Source organism: Saccopteryx bilineata, chromosome 2 (assembly GCF_036850765.1).
Source record: "Saccopteryx bilineata isolate mSacBil1 chromosome 2, mSacBil1_pri_phased_curated, whole genome shotgun sequence".
Classification (NCBI taxonomy): Eukaryota; Metazoa; Chordata; class Mammalia; order Chiroptera; family Emballonuridae; genus Saccopteryx; species Saccopteryx bilineata.
In genome coordinates, this window is record NC_089491.1 from 390,958,851 (window position 1) to 390,984,270 (window position 25,420).

The 25,420-nt window shown below is 53.9% G+C and overlaps 1 protein-coding gene across 2 annotated transcripts in view; it reads left to right on the top strand.

Annotated features, from left to right (window-relative positions):
• COX10 (cytochrome c oxidase assembly factor heme A:farnesyltransferase COX10) overlaps nucleotides 1-25,420 on the top strand; it is a 109,638-nt gene that overhangs the window by 78,178 nt on the left and 6,040 nt on the right. Inside the window, exons 5-6 of one of the 2 annotated variants that reach the window (XM_066264286.1) lie at nucleotides 952-1,022; nucleotides 20,383-20,615. In XM_066264286.1, the coding sequence (XP_066120383.1) occupies nucleotides 952-1,022; nucleotides 20,383-20,615 (304 nt within the window). The remainder of the gene's footprint in view (nucleotides 1-951; nucleotides 1,023-20,382; nucleotides 20,616-25,420) is intronic. The other variant, XM_066264285.1, reaches the window with a different exon arrangement.

Genomic DNA, 25,420 nt, shown 5'->3' on the forward strand with positions numbered 1-25,420 from the left:
GGCACCAACCAAGCCGTCCATCAGGACGCAGAGGAAAGGGGGAGCGATGTGGGGTCCGCAGAGATGAGCCAGCCGAAGCTCAGGAGAACAGACTGGGCCTGGCTGCCTGTCACCCTCCCGAGCCTGCTGCAGGTGACTGCGGCAGAGCCAGAGCCGCAGGTAGGCTTGGCCCAAGGCGGTGAGACACGGGCAAGCTGGACGGGCTGAAGCCTGAGACCCGGTCCGAGCTGGAGGAGGGACAGCTCCAGCGCCACTCCAAGCCAACCAGGGCGAACCAGCAGATCCAGGGCTGTGTGTGAGCTGCCAAGCCAACCAGGGTGAACCGGCAGATCCAGGGCTGTGTGTGAGCTGCCAAGCCAACCAGGGTGAACCGGCAGATCCAGGGCTGTGTGTGAGCTGCAGTCAGGCTGGACCTCACAAACAGGGCTGCCGCTTCCTGTCCGCCTTCCAGATGTCCTGCGGGCATCCCTCATGGCTAACCCTACGTAGCCTCCCAGTCCACGGGGAGGGAATTCCAGGCAGCGCAGGTCCAGCTGAGCTGAAGTGACTCAGCACAGCCTCCGTGGTTCACAGCCTTGTAGGCGCGGCACCCGGAGACACCTTCCAGCTCTGTTCACTGCCAGACGGAGCAGCAGTGTCCCACCTGACGAAACCGTCTTCCTCACGACCTCAGACTGGCCTTGGAGAATGCCACTGTGTATCTGACCGGCGTCTCTCACAAGTGGATAAAAGCAAAGCTGTGTGTATTCCTGACAACTAATGCCTATAACTTTGTAAAATGTGTCTCTCCCAGGAACTTTTTCTCCAGAGAGTATCAAGGGCATTCGTTTGTACTGTCAAAATTACAGTGAAATTTACTGTGGAAAATCTTGTAGAACTACAGCATAAGAGAACTGTTTCACTTTATACTTAATATTTTCTTCTTTTTTTTCTTCTTCAACTTCTTTGCAGTTTTTTGAGGTGCCATTTGATTCAAACATGAATAGGACAAAGAACAGACCTCTGGTTCGTGGACAGATCAGGTAATATCGTGACTATAACTCTCATGTTACAGAACATTCATTTGCTTGTTTGTCCTGAATCATTTTCCCAGTCTTTTGCTTTGAGTTGTGAATTGAAAATAAACGCACCCCGGAGGGCCATATTGGTTTGGATACACAGGACTTTTTAACTCTTAACTAAGACATACAACCAAGCACTTCCGGTGGGTCTGAGACAGGCAGTTCTGTTGTGGTATGTAACTCACGCGATAGGTTTTTTATTCAGTTCCGTGTTGAGCCAAGGACTGGTTTCTCTTGTCGTGGCTGTGGGTAAAATCATTCCATGAACACCAATAATTTCCGACAAGTCCACATAGGGTCACAGAAGAAAGCTGTGTTGGAAGCCTGGTTTTTTCCAATAAACTGATAGTGCTGTTTTCTGCCCAGTAAGCCACTGCTCCCATGTCTGCCCTCGCCACTGAACTCAATTAGGTAGGACTAAAAGGCACATGAATATTTTAATATCACTAATGGTTAATAATTAAACGTGTCACTTACTAGAGACCTCGAAAGCGACACTGAAAGTATTTTTCAATTCCATAGATGATCATAAAGCAAGAAGAATAAAAAGAGCCAAATGGTTGGTGCTGAGCAGTCTAAATCAGGGAAGTCTCTCGTCACACGTCCGGGCAGGGCCGTCCCTTGTGGCGCTTAGAAATCACTGGGGTAATAGTTCTTGTGGATCAATTCATCTCACATATGAACTAAAACAATAAAAGAAACAAGTATAGTCAGTAAGTCTATGTAAAAATGATTTTTAATATTCACTGCTTTAGCCATTCAGTCCTTAAATGAGTTTAAAATACCGTTTTATTGAAAAGAGCCTTAAAGCCAGATGAAAAGATAGAACAGAAAATCTCATCTGATATTTTACTTCCTTTTAAAAATAGAAATAATGCTATCTGCAGTGTTTATGCTTAGACATATGATTTAAGGCAGGTTGTTAGAGGGAGGATGCAGGCTCTGTAACCCATCTCGAAGCTAAAGGCGGCTCTTGTCACCGGTTACATCACAGGTGGGTTCGTAGCTTATGTGGAAGTTCTGTGCAGACATTCTCCCCAGCAGAACAACTGCTCTCTTCTTTAGAGCCACTGGAGCTGTGGGGACAGACCCAGCAAGCGGGCGGCGGGCATGTCGCGGCATCCGGGGAAAAGCGGCCCTTCCGCGAGCAGCTCGCCCGCTTAGCCCGGGTGGTCCTTTCCCGCGCTCAGGACAGCGGCCTGTCAGCGCCCTGGCCTTGGGAGGGGTGTGCTCGCTGCCCCGCTCTGCCTAGGAAAGCGACCATACAGCTCTCCCTCCTGTTAAACTCGCAGCAATGTCATCTTTGATTCCCAGTGGAATCTCAGTGATGGTAACCTAAGCTGGTGTTTTAGAGAGCAAACTGTAGGCCTGAAAAACAGACTCACACGTATTTTTATATCTAGGATGTAGTTTATTAAATAAGTACAAGGAGATGTTAAAAGTATGGGGTAGAAATCTTGCATTGAGAAGAATGATTTTAAAACTGAGGATATGAATATTGTATATATATGTACACATATATACATATATATGTATATACCTATATAGTTACATATATACATATATATAACTATATTGTCATTCCCTTTCAGAATAGACTTCATCTATTTGTTTTGTATTTCCTTCTTTAAAAAAAAAAAACAACTGAGGACATTATATCTTGTCAGTTAGTGTTTACTATAATACAGTAATTATTATCTATACAGATATTTTATGAGTGGCTGGCTATAGGGGTATAGTAGAAAGGCTTACAGAATATCCATTAACATTTATTTCTGAGCTTTGGTGGTTCTCACGTGCATAATGGCTTTTGACATTTAAGTACAAAGTGTAACCAATTTGTTTTCTGGTCATTGCTACCATTTGCCATTTGATTTGGGCTGATACACCTTGTTGCATCCACACAGCTTCTTTACTTGTTTACAATCTGGCATGTGAAGTATGAGCCCCTGTCAGCATAGATCTGGGGAAGAAATCTCAGCAAGACTTCTATTGACAGCTAGTTCAGCGTTTGTACATAGCTTGGTTTCTATCTATTCTATAGACATTATGCAAACATTTGTGGAGAAAAGCCTGACCATGTGGTGGCGTAGTGGATAGAGCGTCGACCTGTGATGCTGGGGACCCAGGTTCCAGGCCTCAAGGTCATGGGCTGGAGCATAGGCTTATCCAGCTTGAGCGTGGACTCACCAGCTTGAATGTGGGCTCACCAGCTTGAGCGTGGGATAATAGACATGACCCCATGGTCGCTGGCTTGAGCCCAAAGATCGCTGGCTTGAAGGCCAAGGTCACTGGCTTAAACATGGGTCTCTGGCTCAGCTGGAGGCTCCCCTCCCCCGGTCAAGGCACGTATGAGAAGCAATCGATGAACAACTACAGTGCCACAACAGAGTTGATGCTTCTCATCTCTCTCCCTTCCTGTCTGTCTGTCCCGGACTATCTATTTCTCTCTCTCACTCTCTCTCTCTCTCTCTCTCTCTCACACACACACACACACACACACACACACACAATTATGGAGAAAATATATTTCATTGACTTTTTCAAGTGATTGCAATTTACTTTGAAATTTTTTATTTAAGAAACATATGCCTGGACTAGTTCCGTGATTTCTTGAGGACCTGGGCAGAGATGCCCTAAAGGGCCCTTTGCTCCTATGGACCCGTCAGGCACATCCATCCTCTGCGCTCTTAGCCTTCTCTTCTTGAAACACATCGTGAGTGGGTGGCCGCCGAACACTGTGCAGGGCTTTCTGTTCACTGGTTTAATGTATTGATTTATCCCAGGAAGGGTCCGTGGCATCATAATCCTATCGTAGTGAAATTGAGAGGCCGGTAAGGAAAGGCAGGGTTATAGAACATGGGATTTGGGATAAACGATAAGATCAGAAGAAGAGCGTATCAGATTTACCTCGTTAATAAGGCTGAACTGTAACTCTCATTCTGCCTGCCCTGGTGACCTCACGGTTACATCCCTCACAACGAGAGCCAGAGAGATGATGCTGAGTCCCCCTGCCCGCCCCCAGTCCTCAGGTGGAGGAAACTTCGGGTCCAAGTGTTAAGAATACCCAGCAGACAAAAGTCTGGCCCCACCCTGAGTTCCTAGTAACGACGCATAACTCGCTCCAGAAATATCTTGTCCGTGAGAAGAAAACACCCCTCAAAGGGAGCCCAAATCCTGCCTCCTCTTCAGAATAAGAAGAGACACTTGGTGATGACATTAGAGGAATGTCCTACGGACTTCTGTAGAGGACAGAAACGGCGGAACTCTAATGCATCCTGGAGCAAGCCAGACACAGCACACCCAGGAGCAGGGTTCTAACGCATCCCGGAGCAAGCCAGAGACAGCACACCCAGGAGCGGGGTTCTAAGGCATCCCGGAGCAAGCCAGAGACAGCACACCCAGGAGCGGGACTCTAACGCATCCCGGAGCAAGCCAGAGACGGCACACCCAGGAGCAGGGTTCTAAGGCATCCCGGAGCAAGCCAGAGACAGCACACCCAGGAGCGGGGTCCTAACTCATCCTGGAGCAAGCCAGAGACAGCACACCCAGGAGCAGGGTTCTGACGCATCCATCCCGGAGCAAGCCAGAGACAGCACACCCAGGAGCAGGGTTCTAACGCATCCCGGAGCAAGCCAGAGACAGCACACCCAGGAGCGGGGTTCTAACACATCCCTCCTGGAGCAAGCCAGAGACAGCACACCCAGGAGCGGGATTCTAACACATCCATCCTGGAGCAAGCCAGAGACAGCACACCCAGGAGCGGGGTTCTAACACATCCATCCTGGAGCAAGCCAGAGACAGCACACCCAGGAGCGGGGTTCTAACGCATCCCAGAGCAAGCCAGAGACAGCACACCCAGGAGCGGGGTTCTAACACATCCATCCTGGAGCAAGCCAGAGACAGCACACCCAGGAGCGGGGTTCTAACGCATCCCGGAGCAAGCCAGAGACAGCACACCCAGGAGCGGGGTTCTAACGCATCCCTCCCGGAGCAAGCCAGAGACAGCACACCCAGGAGCGGGGTTCTAACACATCCCTCCTGGAGCAAGCCTGAGACAGCACACCCAGGAGCGGGATTCTAACACATCCCGGAGCAAGCCAGAGACAGCACACCCCTGAGCGGGACTCTAACACAACCCAGAGCAAGCCAGAGACAGCACACCCAGGAGCGGGGTTCTAACGCATCCCTCCCGGAGCAAGCCAGAGACAGCACACCCAGGAGCGGGGTTCTAACGCATCCCGGATCAAGCCAGAGACAGCACACCCAGGAGCGGGGTTCTAACGCATCCCTCCCGGAGCAAGCCAGACAGCACACCCAGGAGCGGGGTTCTAACGCATCCCGGATCAAGCCAGAGACAGCACACCCAGGAGCGGGGTTCTAACGCATCCCGGATCAAGCCAGAGACAGCACACCCCTGAGCGGGGTTCTAACACATCCATCCTGGAGCAAGCCAGAGACAGCACACCCAGGAGCGGGGTTCTAACACATCCCTCCCGGAGCAAGCCAGAGACAGCACACCCAGGAGCAGGATTCTAACACATCCATCCTGGAGCAAGCCAGAGACAGCACACCCAGGAGCGGGGTTCTAACACATCCATCCTGGAGCAAGCCAGAGACAGCACACCCAGGAGCAGGATTCTAACACATCCATCCTGGAGCAAGCCAGAGACAGCACACCCAGGAGCGGGGTTCTAACACATCCCTCCTGGAACAAGCCAGAGACAGCACACCCAGGAGCGGGATTCTAACACATCCATCCCTGGAGCAAGCCCAGAGACAGCACACCCAGGAGCGGGGTTCTAACACATCCATCCTGGAGCAAGCCAGAGACAGCACACCCAGGAGCAGGGTTCTAACGCATCCCAGAGCAAGCCAGAGACAGCACACCCAGGAGCGGGATTCTAACACATCCATCCTGGAGCAAGCCAGAGACAGCACACCCAGGAGCGGGGTTCTAACACATCCATCCTGGAGCAAGCCAGAGACAGCACACCCAGGAGCGGGGTTCTAACGCATCCCGGAGCAAGCCAGAGACAGCACACCCAGGAGCGGGGTTCTAACGCATCGCTCCCGGAGCAAGCCAGAGACAGCACACCCAGGAGCGGGGTTCTAACACATCCCTCCTGGAGCAAGCCTGAGACAGCACACCCAGGAGCGGGATTCTAACACATCCCGGAGCAAGCCAGAGACAGCACACCCCTGAGCGGGACTCTAACACAACCCGGAGCAAGCCAGAGACAGCACACCCAGGAGCGGGGTTCTAACGCATCCCAGAGCAAGCCAGAGACAGCACACCCAGGAGCAGGGTTCTAACGCATCCCGGAGCAAGCCAGAGACAGCACACCCCGAGCAGACAGCTCCGGGTGAGCAGGTTTCCACTCTGGGGCCTGGAGGCCACTGGGGAACAGGGGGCTGCGGCCAGACAGGACAGCCCGAGGCCGTGTGGGGAGCGTCTCGAGTGGCTCGGCTGGTTCCAGGGGAAGGAAGGAGCAGGGCAGGCGCGCGTGGTGTGCGAATCAGTGGATGCTGGAGCCAGAGATGATGTTGGGGAACGAGGCGTGGTCGGCATTTGCATCTGCCCAGGACAGTCCTGACTGACACCTGTCGTCCCAGCGGGATTATGGGATAGTGGCCCTTCCCAGGCTCGCCAGTGTCCTGTCCGGATGATAACAGGATGCCCTCTGACAGTGATGAGTAGGATCACAGAACATCCTTATTCTTTAAGGTGGTTTCGTGCCAATTCCAATCGCTTGTTTGGGGCAAAAGAGGAGGAAATGCGTGTGCGGAGAGTCGTGACACATCTCCACCGGCTTTCAGGCCGACGTGGTCACACAGACCTCTGTAAGTTGCTTTCCGAAAGTGACACCTGGTGTCTCTATGTTTTCTTATAAATTGGAAAAGATGAATAAGGTTAGCGGACTTGTGTGACATCCCTGGCAGAGAAGTCCCGGCTCTGAGTGATTGTGTCTGAAGAAAGCTGGGCTAGGGGCTCCCTTCTGTCCTCCGGTGAAGAACACACCTTAGGAGCCACGTGTCCAGCAGCTCACACCGAGGCCGAGTCTGTGGGGTGGAACGGAGGCAAACCCCAGAAAACCTTCTTTTCAGGTGGTCCCACTGGGTGTAATCCAACTTGACTCTGGTGACGGGGGGAACTTAATGAGCAATATTGTTTTAATTTATATTGTAGAAAACATCTCAGTTTTTAGATATTCTTCATATGGTGATGAAACATGTCATCTGAGTCTGAGCATGGGCGTCATTGAATTCATACCCTCTCTTTGCATACCCTCTCTTTCTCCCGTGTTGGAGGACCCTAACTCCAGCCATGTGCACCTCATACGTAACACTGCTGAGAGATAACAGATGGGTCAAATCATGGTAAATAAAAGGTCACTGTTGGGAAATGGGTTTAAAACTCTAGAGAAATGTAAAATTGTTTTCAGAATTTTTATCTCTTTATTACCTACAGAAAATGCTAATTCTGATGTCCACCATATCACAATAAAAAGGAAAGAAGGGAAGGAAGGGAAGGGAGGACACATTCAGACTCACCCCAACTGCTGCGGAGACACGGAGGTTACTAGTTCTCCTGCTTGTCTGCTCTGGAGGACACGTGGCCTCACCGTAAGCGCCCGTGGCGCACAGACGTCCTGCTGCAGCTTCTCTTTACCCAGATGTCGTTCCTGAGGACTCACTTGACCCCGTGGCTCTCTGCTTTTTACTTCTGCTCTGGGGCCTTTGTGGTAGAATTATTTATCAGAGTCTTTAATGGCTTGGGGGCCACTTGGTGAATTTGAGTACATCCACCCCCCCCCCACCCCCCCGGCCATCACTCAGGAGAGTCGGAGTCAGAGCGCATTAGGCTTCGTTTGCTCCAGCATCTGCGTCTGAGGACGTCTGTGAAGCAGCTCTCCGGAAAGGCAGAGCGGCGCTGCTCTAAGCCCTGGTCTCGGTCCTGGGTCCCCTCCATGGAGTCTCTGTTACCTCGGGACGAACCACCGCTCCCCTGAGGCTGAGCGGCAGCACGCAGCGCGCAGCCCGAGGGACCCACGCTGCGGCGGGACGCATGCGTGCGTGGGTGTGTGGTCGTGGGACGCGGGGCAGGCAGAGCCACGGCGGGGCCTGTCTCTGACCGCTCCCGATTCTCTGCCGTTTCCACGTCCTCACCAGTGCCTGCCTGCCCTGCACCCCCGTGTGCCACGCGGGTGTGCGATACCTTGAACACCTTCCACCTGACGCAGCTGCGTGGCTACTTGTAACATCAGATCATGTGTCAGGAGGATTTAGTGGTGTCAGGGTGGCCATGAGGAGGGGTCCAAGGGACAGCTGCAGTTACAAGTGGACGCCCGCCGTCGCTCTTCCTGAGATGCGCCTCGGTTCTGCTTAGGGGGACCGAGCGTTCTGCTCCCGCAAATCACAGCTGCCAGAACCGGACACCATTCTGGAAGGTGCTGGGGTCCCTGGGGCCCGTGGGAGCCGTCTCTGCCTTATGGCTGCATGCCCTAAGACCTGGACATCGGCTGGCCTGAGCACCAGGGTCCAGCCCAGACTCCCCTTGGGGTCTCTCTCAGCACCCCCTCCAACCCCACTGCCCCGACGGGGTCCTTTGCTTCTGACTTAATATTCGGACGAGTGGCCCTTCCATCTTAGAGACCAGTCTGTGGAGGCGGCCGCCACAGAGCACTGTTCTGCCCTCAGTCTGGACCAGCCTTCTGGGAAGAGGGGCCCGCGCCCCACTGCGCGGGGGTTGCTAGCGGCCACCCTCTCTGCTCTTCCCGGCTTCCCTCCCTCTGATTGGCTCTTCCAGTCCCATCTCACCAGAACTGACACATCGTCCCCATGGCAACCTGGGCCTCATTTCCCCCCCCACCCTGTGTCTTCTAGCCGAGGCCTCTCCGGGTTCCGAGGCCTTGTGGGAGTGAATTTGATTGCCCGAGCCTGGGCCAGAGATGGCATCCCTGGTGCAGTCAGCCCCGTGTGGCAATGGGAAGGGCCTTAGGGACATTTGGGGGCGGACAAAGGTCCCTAAGGCCACTCCTTCCTGGGCCGCTTCTGCAGATCCTGAGCAGGCGCTGGCTCTGCTTGGCGTGGCTCCGGCCACCGTCGGCCTCCCACTGAGGACACACACTTCTGATCGGGCCATTTGTGGCCTGCAGTCAAAGCCGGAGGTAGAAACGCTGAAGTTGGCCGTTTGCGGAGCCATGTTCTGCCGACGACACACAGAGGACTGTAGCCTCCGCCTCATCGCCCCCCCCCCCCCCCATTGGCAGGGAAATTCGGGGTGTTTCCCCGTTCTCTCAAAATTGAAGTCTTCTGTTTCATGTCCTCTTTGTTTTTAGGAAGGACAGAGGGTGATAGACACCTTTCATATGCCCTCTTCATCTAGAATGAGGTCCTTCAGACTTAAATTTCCAGTGTATTGGTATTTTACACACACACACACACACACACACACACATATATATACACATATAATATATATTTTAAAGTAATGACCTTTTCTCTGGTCTATCCTAATTAAAATTAATCTTTTCTGAGAATGTCAAGGCCTAATGTTCCTTCTATATATTTTAGAATTAAATAATTCCCTCGTCTAATTCAATTCATCAAGAACGTATTGATTACCTATAATGTCACCGGCACGGTCCGTTCTGGCTTTTATAATACTCAAAAGGCTTATAATCTCAGTGGAAAAAAAATTCATCAGATGCATAAAAGGCTTAGCAGACAGGACAGAGGAGCCCGTCCATGCGTACTGAGGGAAACGAAGGAATTTGGAACACACGAGAAGTTCTGTGGGAGGTCAGACAGACCCAAACACAGAGGACAGACCAGACGGGGAGCGCTTCCTGCAGCAGCGGCCGGGCCGGGCCGTCTTCCTTGTTAGTTTAAAACACATCTGTATTTGGGTTATGTCCCCTTTGATTATCCATTTTTCAGCTTGGTGCTGTTGACAGGGAAATACGACATGTCAGCATTAGTTTTTCCAACTTAATGGATCAGACGAGAGCGCCCGGGACTTGTGGTGGCTCAGGGTGTGGGCTGTGGGCGGGGAAGATGGGGCGATAGGGCAGAGTGGAAGGTTGTTTAGAGAGAGGGTGAATTTCAAACAACTCGGAGGCGGCCTGCCGGGTACCTGATTTTCTCGGTGACGGATGGAGATGGAGTTTTCAAAACGAAATGGATTATTTAGCTGCCATTATTAACCCTAAAGAATAGGGTTTAGCTTAAGTATTATGGGGATTTACAGGAGACATTTTTCACATTTACTGAAGGTTTTACCAGTAAGCACTTAAGCAGATGTAAACGGCCAGCCGGCCGCAGGGGAGCAGCGAGCGGTACTCAGCGCCCGGCCGGGCCAGCGCGCCTGCACAGCCCCTAAGGAGTGTTAGGGCGAGGCTCTCCGAGTGGACACAGTGCAGATGGCATAAGAACATAAACATTTTATAAGTATAGGAATTTCTCCTTTTTTTTTTTTTTAAGCGTGAACCAGTCCTTGGAAAGTGGCAGGAAGAACATATTTGCTCTCAACTTCGTGATGGCGGTGCTGACATAGAGAACTGTGTTCTGAGAATCATTCCACATTATGAACCACAATATAAGTCAATGAAAAGTGCTGGTAGCCACCAGACACGCCCCGTTGTCACAGCGGATGCACAAGAGGAGCCTCTTTCGGTCGTGAGCATTTGCTGCCAGCCGTCCCCAGGGACGGGGGAGTCTTCAGGTCCCCTGTCCCTTTGTTATAACCATACAGCATTCAGATATTTTAATAAACACAAAGGGTTTAGCACTCAGATCACCATAACTAAGTGGGTCGCTCGTAGCCTACGTATTGTGGGGGTTTACTAGAGAAACAAGTCCGAGGAGCAAACACCTTTTACTGGTAACCCTGAGCTGATCGTCTAACGTCCCATCACGGTGTTACCACCTTCCCCTCCTCTCAAACACGCTGAAGTGGCAGGACCCGACAGGACCTGTGCCCTTCTCGGCGACGGCGTGCCGTGGGCCGCAGGGAGCTCTCGGATGGCCCTCTCTCTTCCACGTGGTTCGCGTGGCTCTGAAGCTTCGTTCCAGCCGGGGATTGGGGGACCGGCCCTGGGGCCGGGGGGTATGAAGGTCAGCAGTACGGAGTGCAGGCACTAAAATGGGTGGGATGCGGTGCGATGGGCGGGCCGGGCCAGGGACCCTGAGGTCACAGGACTGCGAGGGACAGACGGGAGCGCTGCCCGCGTGCAGACCCCCGTGGGGAGGGCAGAGGGCGGAGGAAAGGCCGAGGACTCTCTGGATGCAGAGGCTGAGCCAGAGGGGGGGGTGAAATGCTCCCAGGAGACAGAGAAGCTGGGAGGTGAGGATGGGGAGGGTGTGGGTGTCGGTTCTGGTTCTGAGCGAGGGAACGCAGAACGGGCCACACCCTGGCTCCCGAAGACCCAGTTTCTCGTTGTTGTGGTTGTTGGTTTGGCCTGCTATACTTTTCCTCATTAGCTGACATTCAAAAATTAAAAGTTCAACAGAAAACCCCCAGATTTCTGGGCTTTTGGGGGCACATTTCTTCATGGTGTCTGAAGAGTAGTTCCCACCATCTTCTCCACCCTGAGTTCTTCTGAGTGGGCACAGCGCACCCCTTGGTGCCACCAGCCTGGTCCCTGTGGATGTCTGCGTTTGCAGACATTGTCCCAGACCAGAGGCCCCGGCCAGCGTGCGTGGGCAGGAGATGGAGCCACCTACGCTCTGTGCAGGTGAATCAAACTGCCTTTTTCTACTTTTAGAGAGGGAATCTTATAAATTAAAAAGGGGGTGGTGTTTGAGAATTAAACCCTGTGGCTCAGCCAGGTAAAGGGAGTCAGCATGTCTCCATGTGGCAGGTGTTAGGGACTGGGGGTGACGGAGGAATTCAGTGTGTGTGTGTGTGGGGGGGGTCCCTGAGCTCCAGGAGTTTTGAGGAATACACTGAGATTGGGCCACTCCTCTCAGAAACTTGATTTTTCATGGGTGGGATCAAACAGTAGGAATCTCCCATCTGAAAATTCTAGAGTCTTTGTACAAATAGCATATTCTTCTTTTAAACTGAATTGATGTCGCCCAACTCAGGAAAGAGACCATCGCTGCTCTCTGGTGTAGAAGGCTGGACCTCAGGGGTCAGCAGTGGGGTGAGGTCATCTGAGCTCTTGTTTTTCCCCTTATCTCCCTCTCCTAGACTGATAAAATTCCTGCCACTTTCAAGGGGTCACTCAGCTCAGAGTCCCTTCGTTTTTTTCCCTGAAAAAGAAAAGTTTCTTCTAATGCCACAGTCCCCAGGTTCTGAATATAATCGTGCCAGGATACCTTTAATATGTTTTTAATTTCTTTTAAGAATGTTTAGACATTAATTTTTAAGCAATTTAACATCAGTTTCTTCTGAAATTGATAGCTTTTCAAACATTGCTGTAGTTTTCTTTTAAAATTCGTTCCATGTCCCCTTTTTCTTCACATAGTCCTTGAATTACAAATTTACATCAGTCCCCTGCTGCCTTGCAGTGTCGAGAACTTGAGACTCACTTCTTCAGAAATAGAAAACTCCAAAATACGATTTTGGGGAGATGGTTTTAGAATCATTATCTGTAGAGAACTTCCCCAAAAACTCAGGCCAGAGCTCAAATGTCAAATTTACACGCACAGTTATAGTTAAGTTGGCTTGATTAATGTTTGAGGTTTTCTTTTGTTTTGAAAGAAAGGAAATTTTATTTTGTAATTTAAAAACTATTTATTCTGAAATGATGACCCAGAAGTACGAGGTTAATTTTTGTGTAAACCAAGCTACCTGCAGCACCGCTTAAAATGGAAAGCTTTCTTGATTTCATATTACATCTCATAGTCCTCTCTGACAGATTACTTAAACAGAAAGGCCATATTTCTCCAGCAAGTTATTTTAAAAGTCAGGCCATTTAAATTGCATTTATTAAGTGCAATAAATAGGAATCGAATTGAAGCTTGTGTATTTCTATCTCGTTCATTCCAAATTTTTATAGAAAATTCCAGATTGATTGAGCTACTAAGGATTGCTGTTTAGTAAACAAAGAAAGGTTACGTTCAGAAGAAGGAATAAGTAATTCATCAAAGTGTGTTGACATGTTTTCCCTCACTCGTGGTCTGTTAGTTTCTTGTCTGCAGTCGCCCTCGGGCAGAAAAGGCGGAAGCGGAAAGCTCCCATGCGTTGAAACTCCCTGGAACGATATCTCAATTTAAAAATGTAATTCCATTTTGGAGATGAGTTGGGAAATAGATCATCATTCAGCCCTCAGCATGAGCCATAAACCTATTTGCATGAGTGAGTGAATGAATGAATATAAAATATTCTCTTTAGTTCAAGAAAATCACTAGATTTTTTCCCCCATCACACCCTCCCTGCACCCCGCCCCCATCCTGTGGCGCTCTTTTCCTCATTTAAAAATGGGCTCCGTTTTATTGAAAATCAGATTTCTTTTTTCTTTGCAATATCATCATACCCCACTCACCTGCTTTTCCGATCTCTTCTGTATAAATGTGCTCCAGGGAGAAGCACTCACAGAGATAGTAATTTCTCTGCTCTTAGTGAAGGCCATCCAGCCTCTATCCTAGACATGCAGGAGCTCCAGTGTGCTTTAACAATGCTGTGCCTTGTGATCGGTCTAGTTTCTCCTGGTGCTGGGTGGTTTTGCTTGTTTGTTTTTTGCAATGTGATATAATAGCATTAAATTCTTAACATAAGGTTATACTTGATGATAAAAATGGTTTTGCTGTTTCAATCCATAGCCATAGTTTATAAGTTCTAATTAGGGGATGACATTCTTGAGTACCTCCGAACGTATTTTCATCTTCTAATCTATGTTCTTAGGTCTTTTGAAGGTGAAAAAATAAATCCGTGGAAACGATTTATTTCAAGTTTTTCTGCCCCTACTGGTTGAAGTAGATCCGCCCTATTGAAATACATCAATCTGTGTTATTTCACCTGCTCCTCTTTTCTTACCTGATTTCATCGTTTCCGAGTGTGACTTGCTGGTGTTTATTTGTTCACCGTCTGTCTTCCTTTGTGGACCCCCCTGCGCCCTCTCCTCTGTTCACAGCTGTGGGCCCCCACGTAGCGTGGCGGCTGGCTGCGTGGGCACCGAGAACCGGGAGTGAGTCAATGAGTGCGCAGATGCACACTAAGTGCTTTCTCTACCTCATCCTATTTGATTTTCAACTCTACTTGGGGAGTAGCTCCTGTCTTACAAACGAGGAAGCCAAGGCTATCGCATTGGACGACTAGTTTGAGATCAAATAAGACCACACAGCCCAAAAGGGTAGAAGGCCATCTCCCCTGTAGTCTTGTTCCTGAGGGTTCTTGTGTGTCAGCGCGTTGGACTTGAGTTTCAGTCTCGCAAACAGAGGAGCCCGGTATCCCCCTTCCTGTGCAGTGAGGAAATGAAGGACCAGAGAGGTTCGATAATGTGCCCACTTTTGCAGAGCTGGTCAACATCAGAGTCAGACCTTGAGCTCAGACCACCTAGTCCCTGCCCACCATGCTTAGCCCTGCTGCTCGGTGGACACCAGAGTCTAACAGTGCTCATCAAGAATACCAAAGTGGCCTGACCTGTGGTGGCGCAGTGGATAAAGCGTCGACCTGGAAATGCTGAGGTCGCCGGTTGGAAACCCTGGGCTTGCCTGGTCAAGGCACATATGGGAGTTGATGCTTCCAGCTCCTCCCCCCTTCTCTCTCTGTCTCTCTCCCTCTCTGTCTCTCTCTCTCCTCTCTAAAAATAAATTTTAAAAAATTTAAAAAAAAAAAAAGAATACCAAAGCGGTTTCTAGAAGACTTTTTTGGTATGAAAGTGTTCCGGGAGGCATAGTCAAGATGGCGCGGTGAGCCCAACACGCCCACCGCCCAGCATCAGCAGTCGCCACCGCTTGCCACGCTTGCTCCATCTTATCCTTCGAGTGGCCAAGCACACGTAGCTGTGTGGCGCGATTCAGTCAGGGTCGCTGGAGCAGAGAAGTCCAGGGGCACCTCGGTCAGCGGAGAACAGAACAAGTGTGCTGCCCTGTGCCCTGTGTTCTTCCCACCTGGAACATGTCAGAAGCCACCTGAAAGCTGGTGACCTCCCCAGGCCGGTCGTCATCAGCCCTGGAGGTGGGGCGAGGATGCAGGACTCCTGTGGGTCAGCCACACTGGCCTGGGCAGGCGGGCAGACCTGGCTGCCCAGGGGAAACCAGCGTCCCCCTGGGAATGGCTCGCTGATGGGTCTCAGGAGTCAGCATGCCCCCAAGTCGCCTGGGTCCTAGCGAGTTCCCCGGCGATGCAGACTCTGTGGGTCCCGGCCCAGTTAGCTAAAACCACAGGTTCTACCAGGAAGCTCCAGCTCCGCCCTCCGCCCTCAGCCCTCCCCTCCGCCCTCCGCCCTCCGCCCTCAGCCCTCCCCTCCGCCCTCCGCCCTCCGCCCTCAGCCCTCCCCTCCGCCCTCCGCCCTCCGCCCTCAGCCCTCCCCTCCGCCCTCCGCCCTCCGCCCTCAGCCCTCCCCTCCGCCCTCCGCCCTCCCCTCCGCCCTCCGCCCTCCGCCCTCCGCCCTCAGCCCTCCCCTCCGCCCTCCGCTCTCAGCCCTCAGCCCTCCCCTCCGCCCTCCGCCCTCCCCTCCGCCCTCCGCCCTCAGCCCTCCCCTCCGCCCACCGCCCTCCGCCCTCCGCCCTCCGCCCTCAGCCCTCCCCTCCGCCCTCCGCCCTCCGCCCTCAGCCCTCCCCTCCGCCCTCCGCCCTCCGCCCTCCGCCCTCCGCCCTCCGCCCTCCGCCCTCAGCCCTCCCCTCCGCCCTCCGCCCTCCGCCCTCCGCCCTCCGCCCTCAGCCCTCCCCTCCGCCCTCCGCCCTCCGCCCTCAGCCCTCCCCTCCGCCCTCCGCCCTCAGCCCTCCCCTCCGCCCTCCGCCCTCCGCCCTCAGCCCTCCCCTCCGCCCTCCGCCCTCCGCCCTCCGCCCTCAGCCCTCCCCTCCGCCCTCCGCCCTCCGCCCTCAGCCCTCCCCTCTGCCCTCCGCCCTCCGCCCTCCGCCCTCAGCCCTCCCCTCCGCCCTCCGCCCTCCGCCCTCCGCCCTCAGCCCTCCCCTCCGCCCTCCGCCCTCCGCCCTCCCCTCCGCCCTCCCCTCCGCCCTCCGCCCTCTGCCCTCAGCCCTCCCCTCCGCCCTCAGCCCTCCCCTCCGCCCTCAGCCCAGGGCCGGCTCAAGCCTGCCTTCCTCTTGTTCTGCCTCTGGAATTGGACCTGAGATTAGCACTTGAAATGAAAGTGAGCTTAAATGGCAAAAGGAGCAAAAAGAATTTGAGTGGCAAAAGGAACAAAAAGGCTAATGAAAAGGATTTTTAAAGAAAAAAGCAAATTTTAAATAACACTCTAAATAAAGAATGAATGATAAAAGAGTAACTCTGGGTCGGTGGGTGTGTCTGTGTGTCTGTCTCTCTGTCTTGCTTCCTCTCTCCAGGTTTGGGAAACTTTTCAGAACCCTTTTAGGAACAGGGAGAAGCAGGTGGGTTTTTTGATCATGAGTTGAGCAGTATGATTGGAGGAAGAATATATTTTGAGTAATTGACCTAAAATAACAAAAATTTGTCATTGACAAAGTTGCCCTCCAGGACATTGAGAGCTAGCTCTGACTTTTATGAGTACTGAGGCAAAAAAAATCATAGTTGTTTTTAACTGAGATGAGAAATGACACTTTTCTAATATGTTTCTGTGTCAGAAATAGACCTCTGTTAAAACAGCTAAACCTAACTTTAAAATCACCATGATATTTCAGGATTCCATGGTAAACTTTAAAATGTATTTTACTTGATATATTTTCTCTTTATCTCAGAACCATTATTCTTGCAGCCCTCTCTACCTACCTGCAGTTCCAAAAAGAATTCTTCGCTTCTTTTCCTGATGTGTTTTCATTGTGTACAAATCCTGCCATTTATCTAGAGAAACTTTTATCTAACTTTTAGTCTGTCTTACTTTAAAGGCTTTAGTTAACTTCTGAATCTATGTAAAATATGATACAATTGTCCAAAACAAACAAACATCTCATAAAAAGAAGACTTGAGAGGGACAAAGTGGAGCCAAAAATAATAGACCTAAAAATGCAAACCACCAGTCGCCCTCCTGTCAGTCTGCCTGAGAGCCCGGGCCGAGGGCACGCCTGCTCTGTGCTGAGTCCAGTTGCTCCGCCAGTACTTTTGGAAGATCTGCATGGTAGGTTAAAGAAAAGCTAGGTGAAGCCTGTCTCTTTCAGCTAGCATTTGATAAATTGTGTGGTGGTATGCTCATGGCTTGAGCGTGGGATCATAGACATGACCCCATCAATGATGGCTAGCTTGAGCCTGAGGTCACTGGTTTGAGCCCAAGGTCACTGGCTTGAGCCCAAGGTCACTGGCTTGAGTAAGGGGTCCCTGGCTTGAGCCCAAGGTCCCTGGCTTGAGCCCAAGGTCACTGGCTTGAGTAAGGGGTCACTGACTCAGCTGTAGCCCCCCATCCACCCATCAAGGCACATATGATAAAGCAATCACTGAACAACTAAGAAGCCGCAACAAAGATTCATGCTTCTCTCTCCTTTCCTGTCTGTCTGTCCCTGTCTGTCCTTCTCTCTCTCTCTCTCTCTCTCTCTCTCTCTCTCTCTCTCTCTCTCTGTTTTTGTCACACACACACACTGAAATAAAGAAACACTAAAAGTAAGTAACAAAACCACAATTCAGTGTGTTCTCAGTTATGTTTTAAGTAGATAATATTACTAGGAAAAAGGTGGAAAGAAATAAAACAATGTTTCCCTGAATTACTAATTTAGAATTTCTTCTTTGTGCTTTTTGGTAGTTGCAATTTTTCTGAAACAAACATATATTACTTTTATAATATGTATCAGGGAAATAAACCTGAGAATTTGCAATTGGCGAACCTTTGTCCATAACATGAGAAACCCCCACAGTTCACCAATTCGGGGCCCCTAGTAGCAGGAGGGGGGGGGCTGGAGGCCTCTAGGTGCTGAGAATGAGTGTGACTGCCTGGGTCATATTGTCATTTTCATTTACATGTCTTGTCACCCTACTCAGTTTTTATCCGTGCTCCGGAGCACGCTGATTAAAACACCAAAATTAAGCCTCCTAATTTTCGGTGATTCCGAGAAGGGTCAGAAATTAAACTTCCACATAAATTTGCCTATCTCAATAAATTAAACTCATTTGTGCTTTTCTGAAAGGCCTTTTCATAACACTGATGCTTTTGAAACCGACTGGCTTCTGCAGACCTTGGAGAAGGAGTGAACGACCTTCTTCCTCTTTTCTTTTCACACAAGGTCCAATTGAGGAAAAGTAAAAATGTTTATGAGTCACATTTTCTTCCACTCAAAATAAAAGTAGCTTTTCAGAGTCCTATAAGGAAAAAAAAATCTGTTCTTATAAGCTATAAGCTACATTATTGAAAGAAGGACAGCAGTTATGATTCTTTGAGCTGCTTTTTAACCATCTAAATCCCAGGTCTGACCACAGATGCCCACGTCTGACCACAGATGCCCACGTCTGACCGCGGGTGCCCAGGTCTGACCGCAGGTGCCCACGTCTGACCGCGGGTGCCCAGGTCTGACCGCAGATGCTCATGTGTGACCGCAGGTGCCCAGGTCTGACCGCAGATGCTCATGTGTGACCGCGGGTGCCCAGGTCTGACCGCAGATGCTCATGTGTGACCACGGGTGCCCAGATCTGACCGCGGGTGCCCAGGTCTGACTGCAGATGCTCATGTGTGACCACAGGTGCCCAGGTCTGACCGCGGGTGCCCAGGTCTGACCGCGGGTGCCCAGGTCTGACTGCAGATGCTCATGTGTGACCACAGGTGCCCAGGTCTGACCGCAGGTGCCCAGGTCTGACTGCAGATGCCCAGGTCTGACCGCAGATGCCCAAGTCTGACTGCAGGTGCCCAGGTCTGACTGCGGGTGCCCAGATGTGACCGCAGATGCCCATGTCTGACCGCGGGTGCCCAGATCTGACCACAGATGCCCACGTCTGACCGCGGGTGCCCAGGTCTGACCGCAGGTGCCCAGGTCTGACCGCAGATGCCCAGGTCTGACCGCAGATGCCCAGGTCTGACCACGGGTGCCCAGGTCTGACCACGGGGCCCACGTCTGACCGCGGGTGCCCAGGTCTGACCGCGGGTGCCCAGGTCTGACCGCGGGTGCCCAGGTCTGACCGCAGATGCTCATGTGTGACCACGGGTGCCCAGATCTGACCGTGGGTGCCCAGGTCTGACCGCGGGTGCCCAGGTCTGACCGCAGATGCTCATGTGTGACCACGGGTGCCCAGATCTGACCGTGGGTGCCCAGGTCTGACCGCGGGTGCCCAGGTCTGACCGCGGGTGCCCAGGTCTGACCGCGGGTGCCCAGGTCTGACCGCAGATGCCCAGGTCTGACCGCGGGTGCCCAGGTCTGACCGCAGATGCTCATGTGTGACCACGGGTGCCCAGATCTGACCGCGGGTGCCCAGGTCTGACCACGGGTGCCCAGGTCTGACCGCGGGTGCCCAGGTCTGACCGCGGGTGCCCAGGTCTGACCGCGGGTGCCCAGGTCTGACCGCAGATGCTCATGTGTGACCACGGGTGCCCAGATCTGACCGTGGGTGCCCAGGTCTGACCACGGGTGCCCAGGTCTGACCACGGGTGCCCACGTCTGACCGCAGGTGCCCAGGTCTGACTGTGGTTGCCCAAGTCTGATCACGGATGCCCAGGTCTGACCACGGGTGCCCAGGTCTGACCGTGGGTGCCCAGGTCTGATCACGGATGCCCAGGTCTGACCACGGCACCTGGCGAGCCTGCAGTCACCACAGGTCATGTGTCTCCTGTGCAGATGAGCCCAGTGCGGCCGCACACTCCACAGCCAGAGCACAGAACCGTGTTCTGACCCAGGGCACCCCAACTGCAACCCGCTTTAATGCTTTGACCCCAGCCCTCAGACGTAAGAGGAGCGGCCAGAGCTCCGTGCACACGCCCCTCTGCACTCTATGATGGTAGAGTGACGCCCGTGCAGAAAGGGCCCCATCCCTACGGCCTCCCTGCCACCTGGTCCCGCGGGCGGTGACTCCCTCCGCACTCTGTGATGGTAGAGTGACGCCCGTGCAGAAAGGGCCCCATCCCCACGGCCTCCCTGCCACCTGGTCCCGCGGGCGGTGACTCCCTCCGCACTCTGTGATGGTAGAGTGACGCCCGTGCAGAAAGGGCCCCATCCCCACGGCCTCCCTGCCACCTGGTCCCGCGGGCGGTGACTCTCCCCGCGCCGGCTCGGGTTCCGGATCCCGCAGTGACCGAGCGCCCTGCCCTCTGCTCTCTTCCAGCCCGTTGCTGGCCGTGTCCTTTGCCACCTGCTGCGCTGTTCCAGGCGTCGCCCTTCTGACCTGGGGGGTGAACCCGCTCACGGGGGCCCTGGGGCTCTTCAACATCTGCCTGTACACCTGCTGTTACACCCCGCTGAAGAGGCTCAGCATCCTCAACACGTGGGTCGGAGCGCTCGTGGGGGCCGTCCCCCCGGTGATGGGCTGGACTGCAGCCACCGGCGGCCTGGATGCGGGTGAGTCTCCCCCGTGTCCCCTCCTGCTCCACGGACACGGGGTGCGGGCGCGGCGGGGCACTCGGGGCCCTCCTCCACCGGCAAGCAGCAGCACCGGCGGTCAGGGAGACCCTCCTGCCCTGAACTGCAGTCCGGGTGTTGGATCCCGTGTGCTCCGGGGCGGGGTCTCCTGTCAGAGGGCGGGGACGACTGTCTTCTTGGCTCTCAAGCTTGGAAAAGTGAGAGAGAAACAGAGGAAGCCGTGCTGTCTCAGCCTGTGATGACAAGTACAATGAAACAATCCTAACAGTCCCCAGTGACAGGAGCACCGGCTCCACCTTGCAGCTGCCCCCGCGTGGAGGTGTCTGGACCCGGCCGGCCCGGGCGGGCAGGGCGCTGCCTTGCTCTCGACTCCCACAGATCCGGGGTGACTCCCCTCTTAGGAAAGAACAGACTATTTTCATTAGTGCCTAATTTATTTTTCTATGATTTGCTTAAATTGTTCATGCTGTCTACAATAAAACCATTCAGACATTTCTTTCTACATTTTTTTCGGTGGTATGTCACAACGAAATTTGTGGGGTGAAGTAGCCCATTTTTACCATCTGTAAGGGAAGTTTCACAGTCTAATTAGTGAAGTAATTAGTGTGTTTTGACCGACACTTAGGAAGGAAGTGGTGAGGTTTCCTGCAATATATGTTAGTACATATTTTTCACTTGAGAGATCAAAGGCTGGCCATAAACCGTGGCCCTGTAAGCCACATTTCTGAAACTTTTCATAAAGGCTCTTAGACTCCGACTTGGCAGGCGTACAAAGATGATTACACCTTAGCCATGATTGTCTCTTAGAATGGTTTTAATATCCTGTAAAAGCCGGCATTCCATGAGTCTGTGAATGCAATATCCTACCACGTACGTGCTTGTTTGGTCTGCGATAGCCCCACAGCCAGTCTCGCCCGTGGGGGAGGCTCCTCCACAGAGCAGGGGTGTCTGGGTGGGGGGCCCAGCCCCCCGCGTGGTTGCTGGCTGCCCTTCAGAACGGGCTTGACCTCTGCCGGCTGTTTGCTTATCTCCCCAACATGGGGCTAGTAACGCAGGGTCCCTTCTGACGGAGCTGTGAGGATGAAATGAATTGTTACTAAGTGTTCTTCATTTATACCGTGGGGGGGTTAATAGAGATCAAGAGAAGTCATGAGCTGTCTTAAGGGTCTTGTTTGCTTGAAATAACCCTTTCAAAAAAATGGCCCAAAATGTTTCCTTTCTTCAGTGGTATCTCCAAACCATGTTATCTTTGGGCCTCTGAAAACGGATGGCTTTGGAGAAGCCTCTGAGGAGAGGGGTCTCTAGAATGCTGCCCTGGGCTCTGCTGGGAGTGAGGACGAGGATGGGGCGGCCGTGAAGGGTGTCGGGGAGGCTGCGAGGTCGCCCGCTCAGCTGAGCAGCCTGGGCCAGGCGCTGCCGGGCTCACCACGGTCACCCCACGGCTTCACTGTGCGGTGTCCGCTGGGGACCTGCTGCGAGCTGGGCACTGGAAGGTACAAACTCACTGACCTCCAGTCCCGTGGGGATTGCCTCACCCAGCTTCTCCGGGGAGAGGGTGGCCGGAGCCTCGGGAGAGGGTGACCCAATTTCTCCAGGGAGAGGGTGGCCGGAGCCTCGGAAGAGGGTGACCCGGAGCCTCGGGGAGAGGGTGACCGGAGCCTTGGGAGAGGGTGACCCAGTTTCTCCAGGGAGAGGGTGGCCGGAGCCTCGGAAGAGGGTGACCCTGAGTCTCGGGAGAGGGTGACCGGAGCCTCGGAAGAGGGTGACCCTGAGTCTCGGGAGAGGGTGACCGGAGCCTCGGGAGAGGGTGACCCGGAGCCTCGGGAGAGGGTGACCGGAGCCTCGGGGAGAGGGTGACCCGGAGCCTTGGGGAGAGGGGGTGACCCGGAGCCTCGGGGAGGGGGTGACCCTGAGCCTCGGGGAGAGGGGGTGACCCGGAGCCTCGGGGAGAGGGGGTGACCCGGAGCCTCGGGAGAGGGTGACCCGGAGCCTCGGGGAGAGGGTGACCCTGAGCCTCGGGGAGGGGGTGACCCTGAGCCTCGGGGAGAGGGGGTGACCCGGAGCCTCGGGGAGAGGGGGTGACCCGGAGCCTCGGGAGAGGGTGACCGGAGCCTCGGGGAGAGGGTGACCGGAGCCTCGGGAGAGTGTGACCCAGAGTGGGACAGGTCTCTGGAGAGCCACGAGCTGGTCAGCGGCTACGCCTCTGGTCCCGCCACCCACGCCCTCAGAAGGGCCAGTGCTGTCCAGAGGCGGGAAGAGCGTGTGCGCAGAGGCCTGTAGGCAGGTGGCAGGAGCAGCCGCCGGGTGGGGACTCGCTCTGAGATGGGCCGCCTTCCTGAGCAATGGACGCCTCACTGGGAGGCAGTGAAGGCCCGTGGGAGGTTGAAGCAGGAAAGGAGCAGGCTTGCAGTGTCAGGATTCCCCAGCCCTGCGCAGCGGGCTGGTTCTTCCGCCATATTAAAATCAGTAAGCTGTCCTCGGCTCCTGCCCCGGCCCCTGCCCCTGCCCCTGCTGCTGTCCAGCGGGGCTCTCAGGAGCCTAGGCCTGGCCCCAGCCTTCCCCCACCCCGCTAGTCAGAATTTCATCTTCTGAGTGTTCAGTGAAGCGTCACTCTGCCGTCCTCTGGAAGAGCCGTCTGTGAACAGCGGTGCACCTGCATGGGAATGCAGGACACAGGGCTGACAGAGGTGACTCCGAGGGACAGACGCATTCCGTCCCTTGTCCCTTTGTTCCCTCCCCCGGCCGCTCAGCCCGGATGTGGGGAACCAGCACTGGGACTTTTGTCTCTGGGTTGTGTATCATTGCGGAAGCCCTTCGGGCCCAGCTGACGATGGGAGGGGACCCTGCAGCCGCCCCTGTCAGGGGCTCTGCCCTGAGGAGCTGCCTGTCCCGCTGGGAGATGGAGGTGACAGCAGGGGCTGGGGGACAGGGGTGACAGCAGCAGCTGGGTGGAGCGAGGAAACGGAACAATGCGCTGTCCCGCGGGGAGATCGCTCGTGGGTCTGGGTGCTGGGGACCGAGGAGACCGCCTGGAACCAGCGCCCAATGCCCTGTCCCCCCCCCAGGGAAGGCAGGGACCACAGGCTGCGGTCAGGACGGCCTCGGGGCCTCACTCGTCCCCCCTGGAGCCACTTGATCCTATTTGTCCTGTTCTGTTCCGTTGTTGTTTTCTCTGTCACAGAGGAAAGCCAATTTCTCTCTGTTCTAGATGTCCCAGCGGTGCGGGTGTGTGCTCCCCTGAGCGCCCCTCGGGCAGTCAGCTGTGGAGGAGCGAGGCGGTGTGGGGTGCGGGGCGCGTGGACCCCGCGAGCACTGCGGACATGTTGGCTGTCCCTGACGTCCGCGGCGTGCGGCTGCCCGAGCCCTGTCCACAGCGGGCCTGCCCTCCCCCTGGGCCGCGCACGCCATTCCCAGGGGCCTGTCCCTGCAGAGGGGCCCAGCCCAGAGCACGCTCCGTGGCCACCATGTCAGTAACGGCAATCCTCGGAATGGCACTTGACCTGTGTCCACTTCCGTCTGAGGCTCAGAGGTCGGCCTTTCTGGGCCTTCCCCTCCCACCTGCCTAATGACTTGGCCTTTTTATTTTAAATTAAACCGCTGTTCCTAGAAAAGATTTAAAATGCTTGTCAAGTAACCTAAGGAGCGGCCACATGGGAGCCCCAGCGTGTGCCTTAGGGACGGAGGGAGGGGCTGGTGGGGGTCTGCAGACTGGGCAGTGCAGCCCCAGCGTGTGCCTTAGGGACGGAGGGAGGGGCTGGTGGGGGTCTGCAGACTGGGCAGCGCAGTCCCAGCGTGTGCCTTAGGGACGGAGGGAGGGGCTGGTGGGGGTCTGCAGGCTGGGCAGTGCAGCCCCAGCGTGTGCCTTAGGGACGGAGGGAGGGGCTGGTGGGGGTCTGCAGGCTGGGCAGTGCAGCCCCAGCGTGTGCCTTAGGGACGGAGGGAGGGGCTGGTGGGGGTCTGCAGACTGGGCAGTGCAGCCCCAGCGTGTGCCTTAGGGATGGAGGGAGGGGCTGGTGGGGGTCTGCAGACTGGGCAGCGCAGCCCCAGCGTGTGCCTTAGGGACGGAGGGAGGGGCTGGTGGGGGTCTGCAGGCTGGGCAGCGCAGAGGTGACCTGGGAAGCCGAGGCCAGTGGCTGCTGGGTTGGGCACGGGGCACCCCAGACTGGACCGCAGACACTCCAGCCCAGAGCAGGCCTGGAGCCGTGTGCATTAGGCCTCTTGGCAGTGTTTACCTCACGGGTCTATTTAGTTTATCTGAGTGGCTTCAGGCTGAAGCGTCTTCGCCTCCTCCTGGCCAAGGCCACCTCCATTTCCGTCACTCCCTGTTTCTTAAAAAAAAAAAAGCTCAGATTCTGTTTTGTAGTTTTTCTAAATCCCTTGTCTTGGGAGGTGAGGGCATGGGTCCCAGTGACAATCTTGTGGGAGCTGATTTATAAATTGCCTTTGGTTTGTAATTCAAATGTTGTTGTGTGGTAAACATTAATTATGTCCGACAGCATTCAGTTACAAATGACTTAGGAGTCAGGCCCTTATCAGGAAGTGACATTTGGCAGATGGATGGTTTTAGTCACAAAAAGAGAATGAGTTGGGGTTTTTTTTTTCAGCCTCAGCTGATTAACTACAAAATGTTAAATACTGGGTCTGCTGAATTCAAACTCGAAAATGAGTGAGTTCATTTTGTGTGAGAATTTTTTGTTGTTGTTCATAGCGACCAGAGAGCTGCAGATGAGTTAAGACAAATGATACTTTTAAAGGCAGAGCGAGCCGGTCGTGTGTTCTTGGGA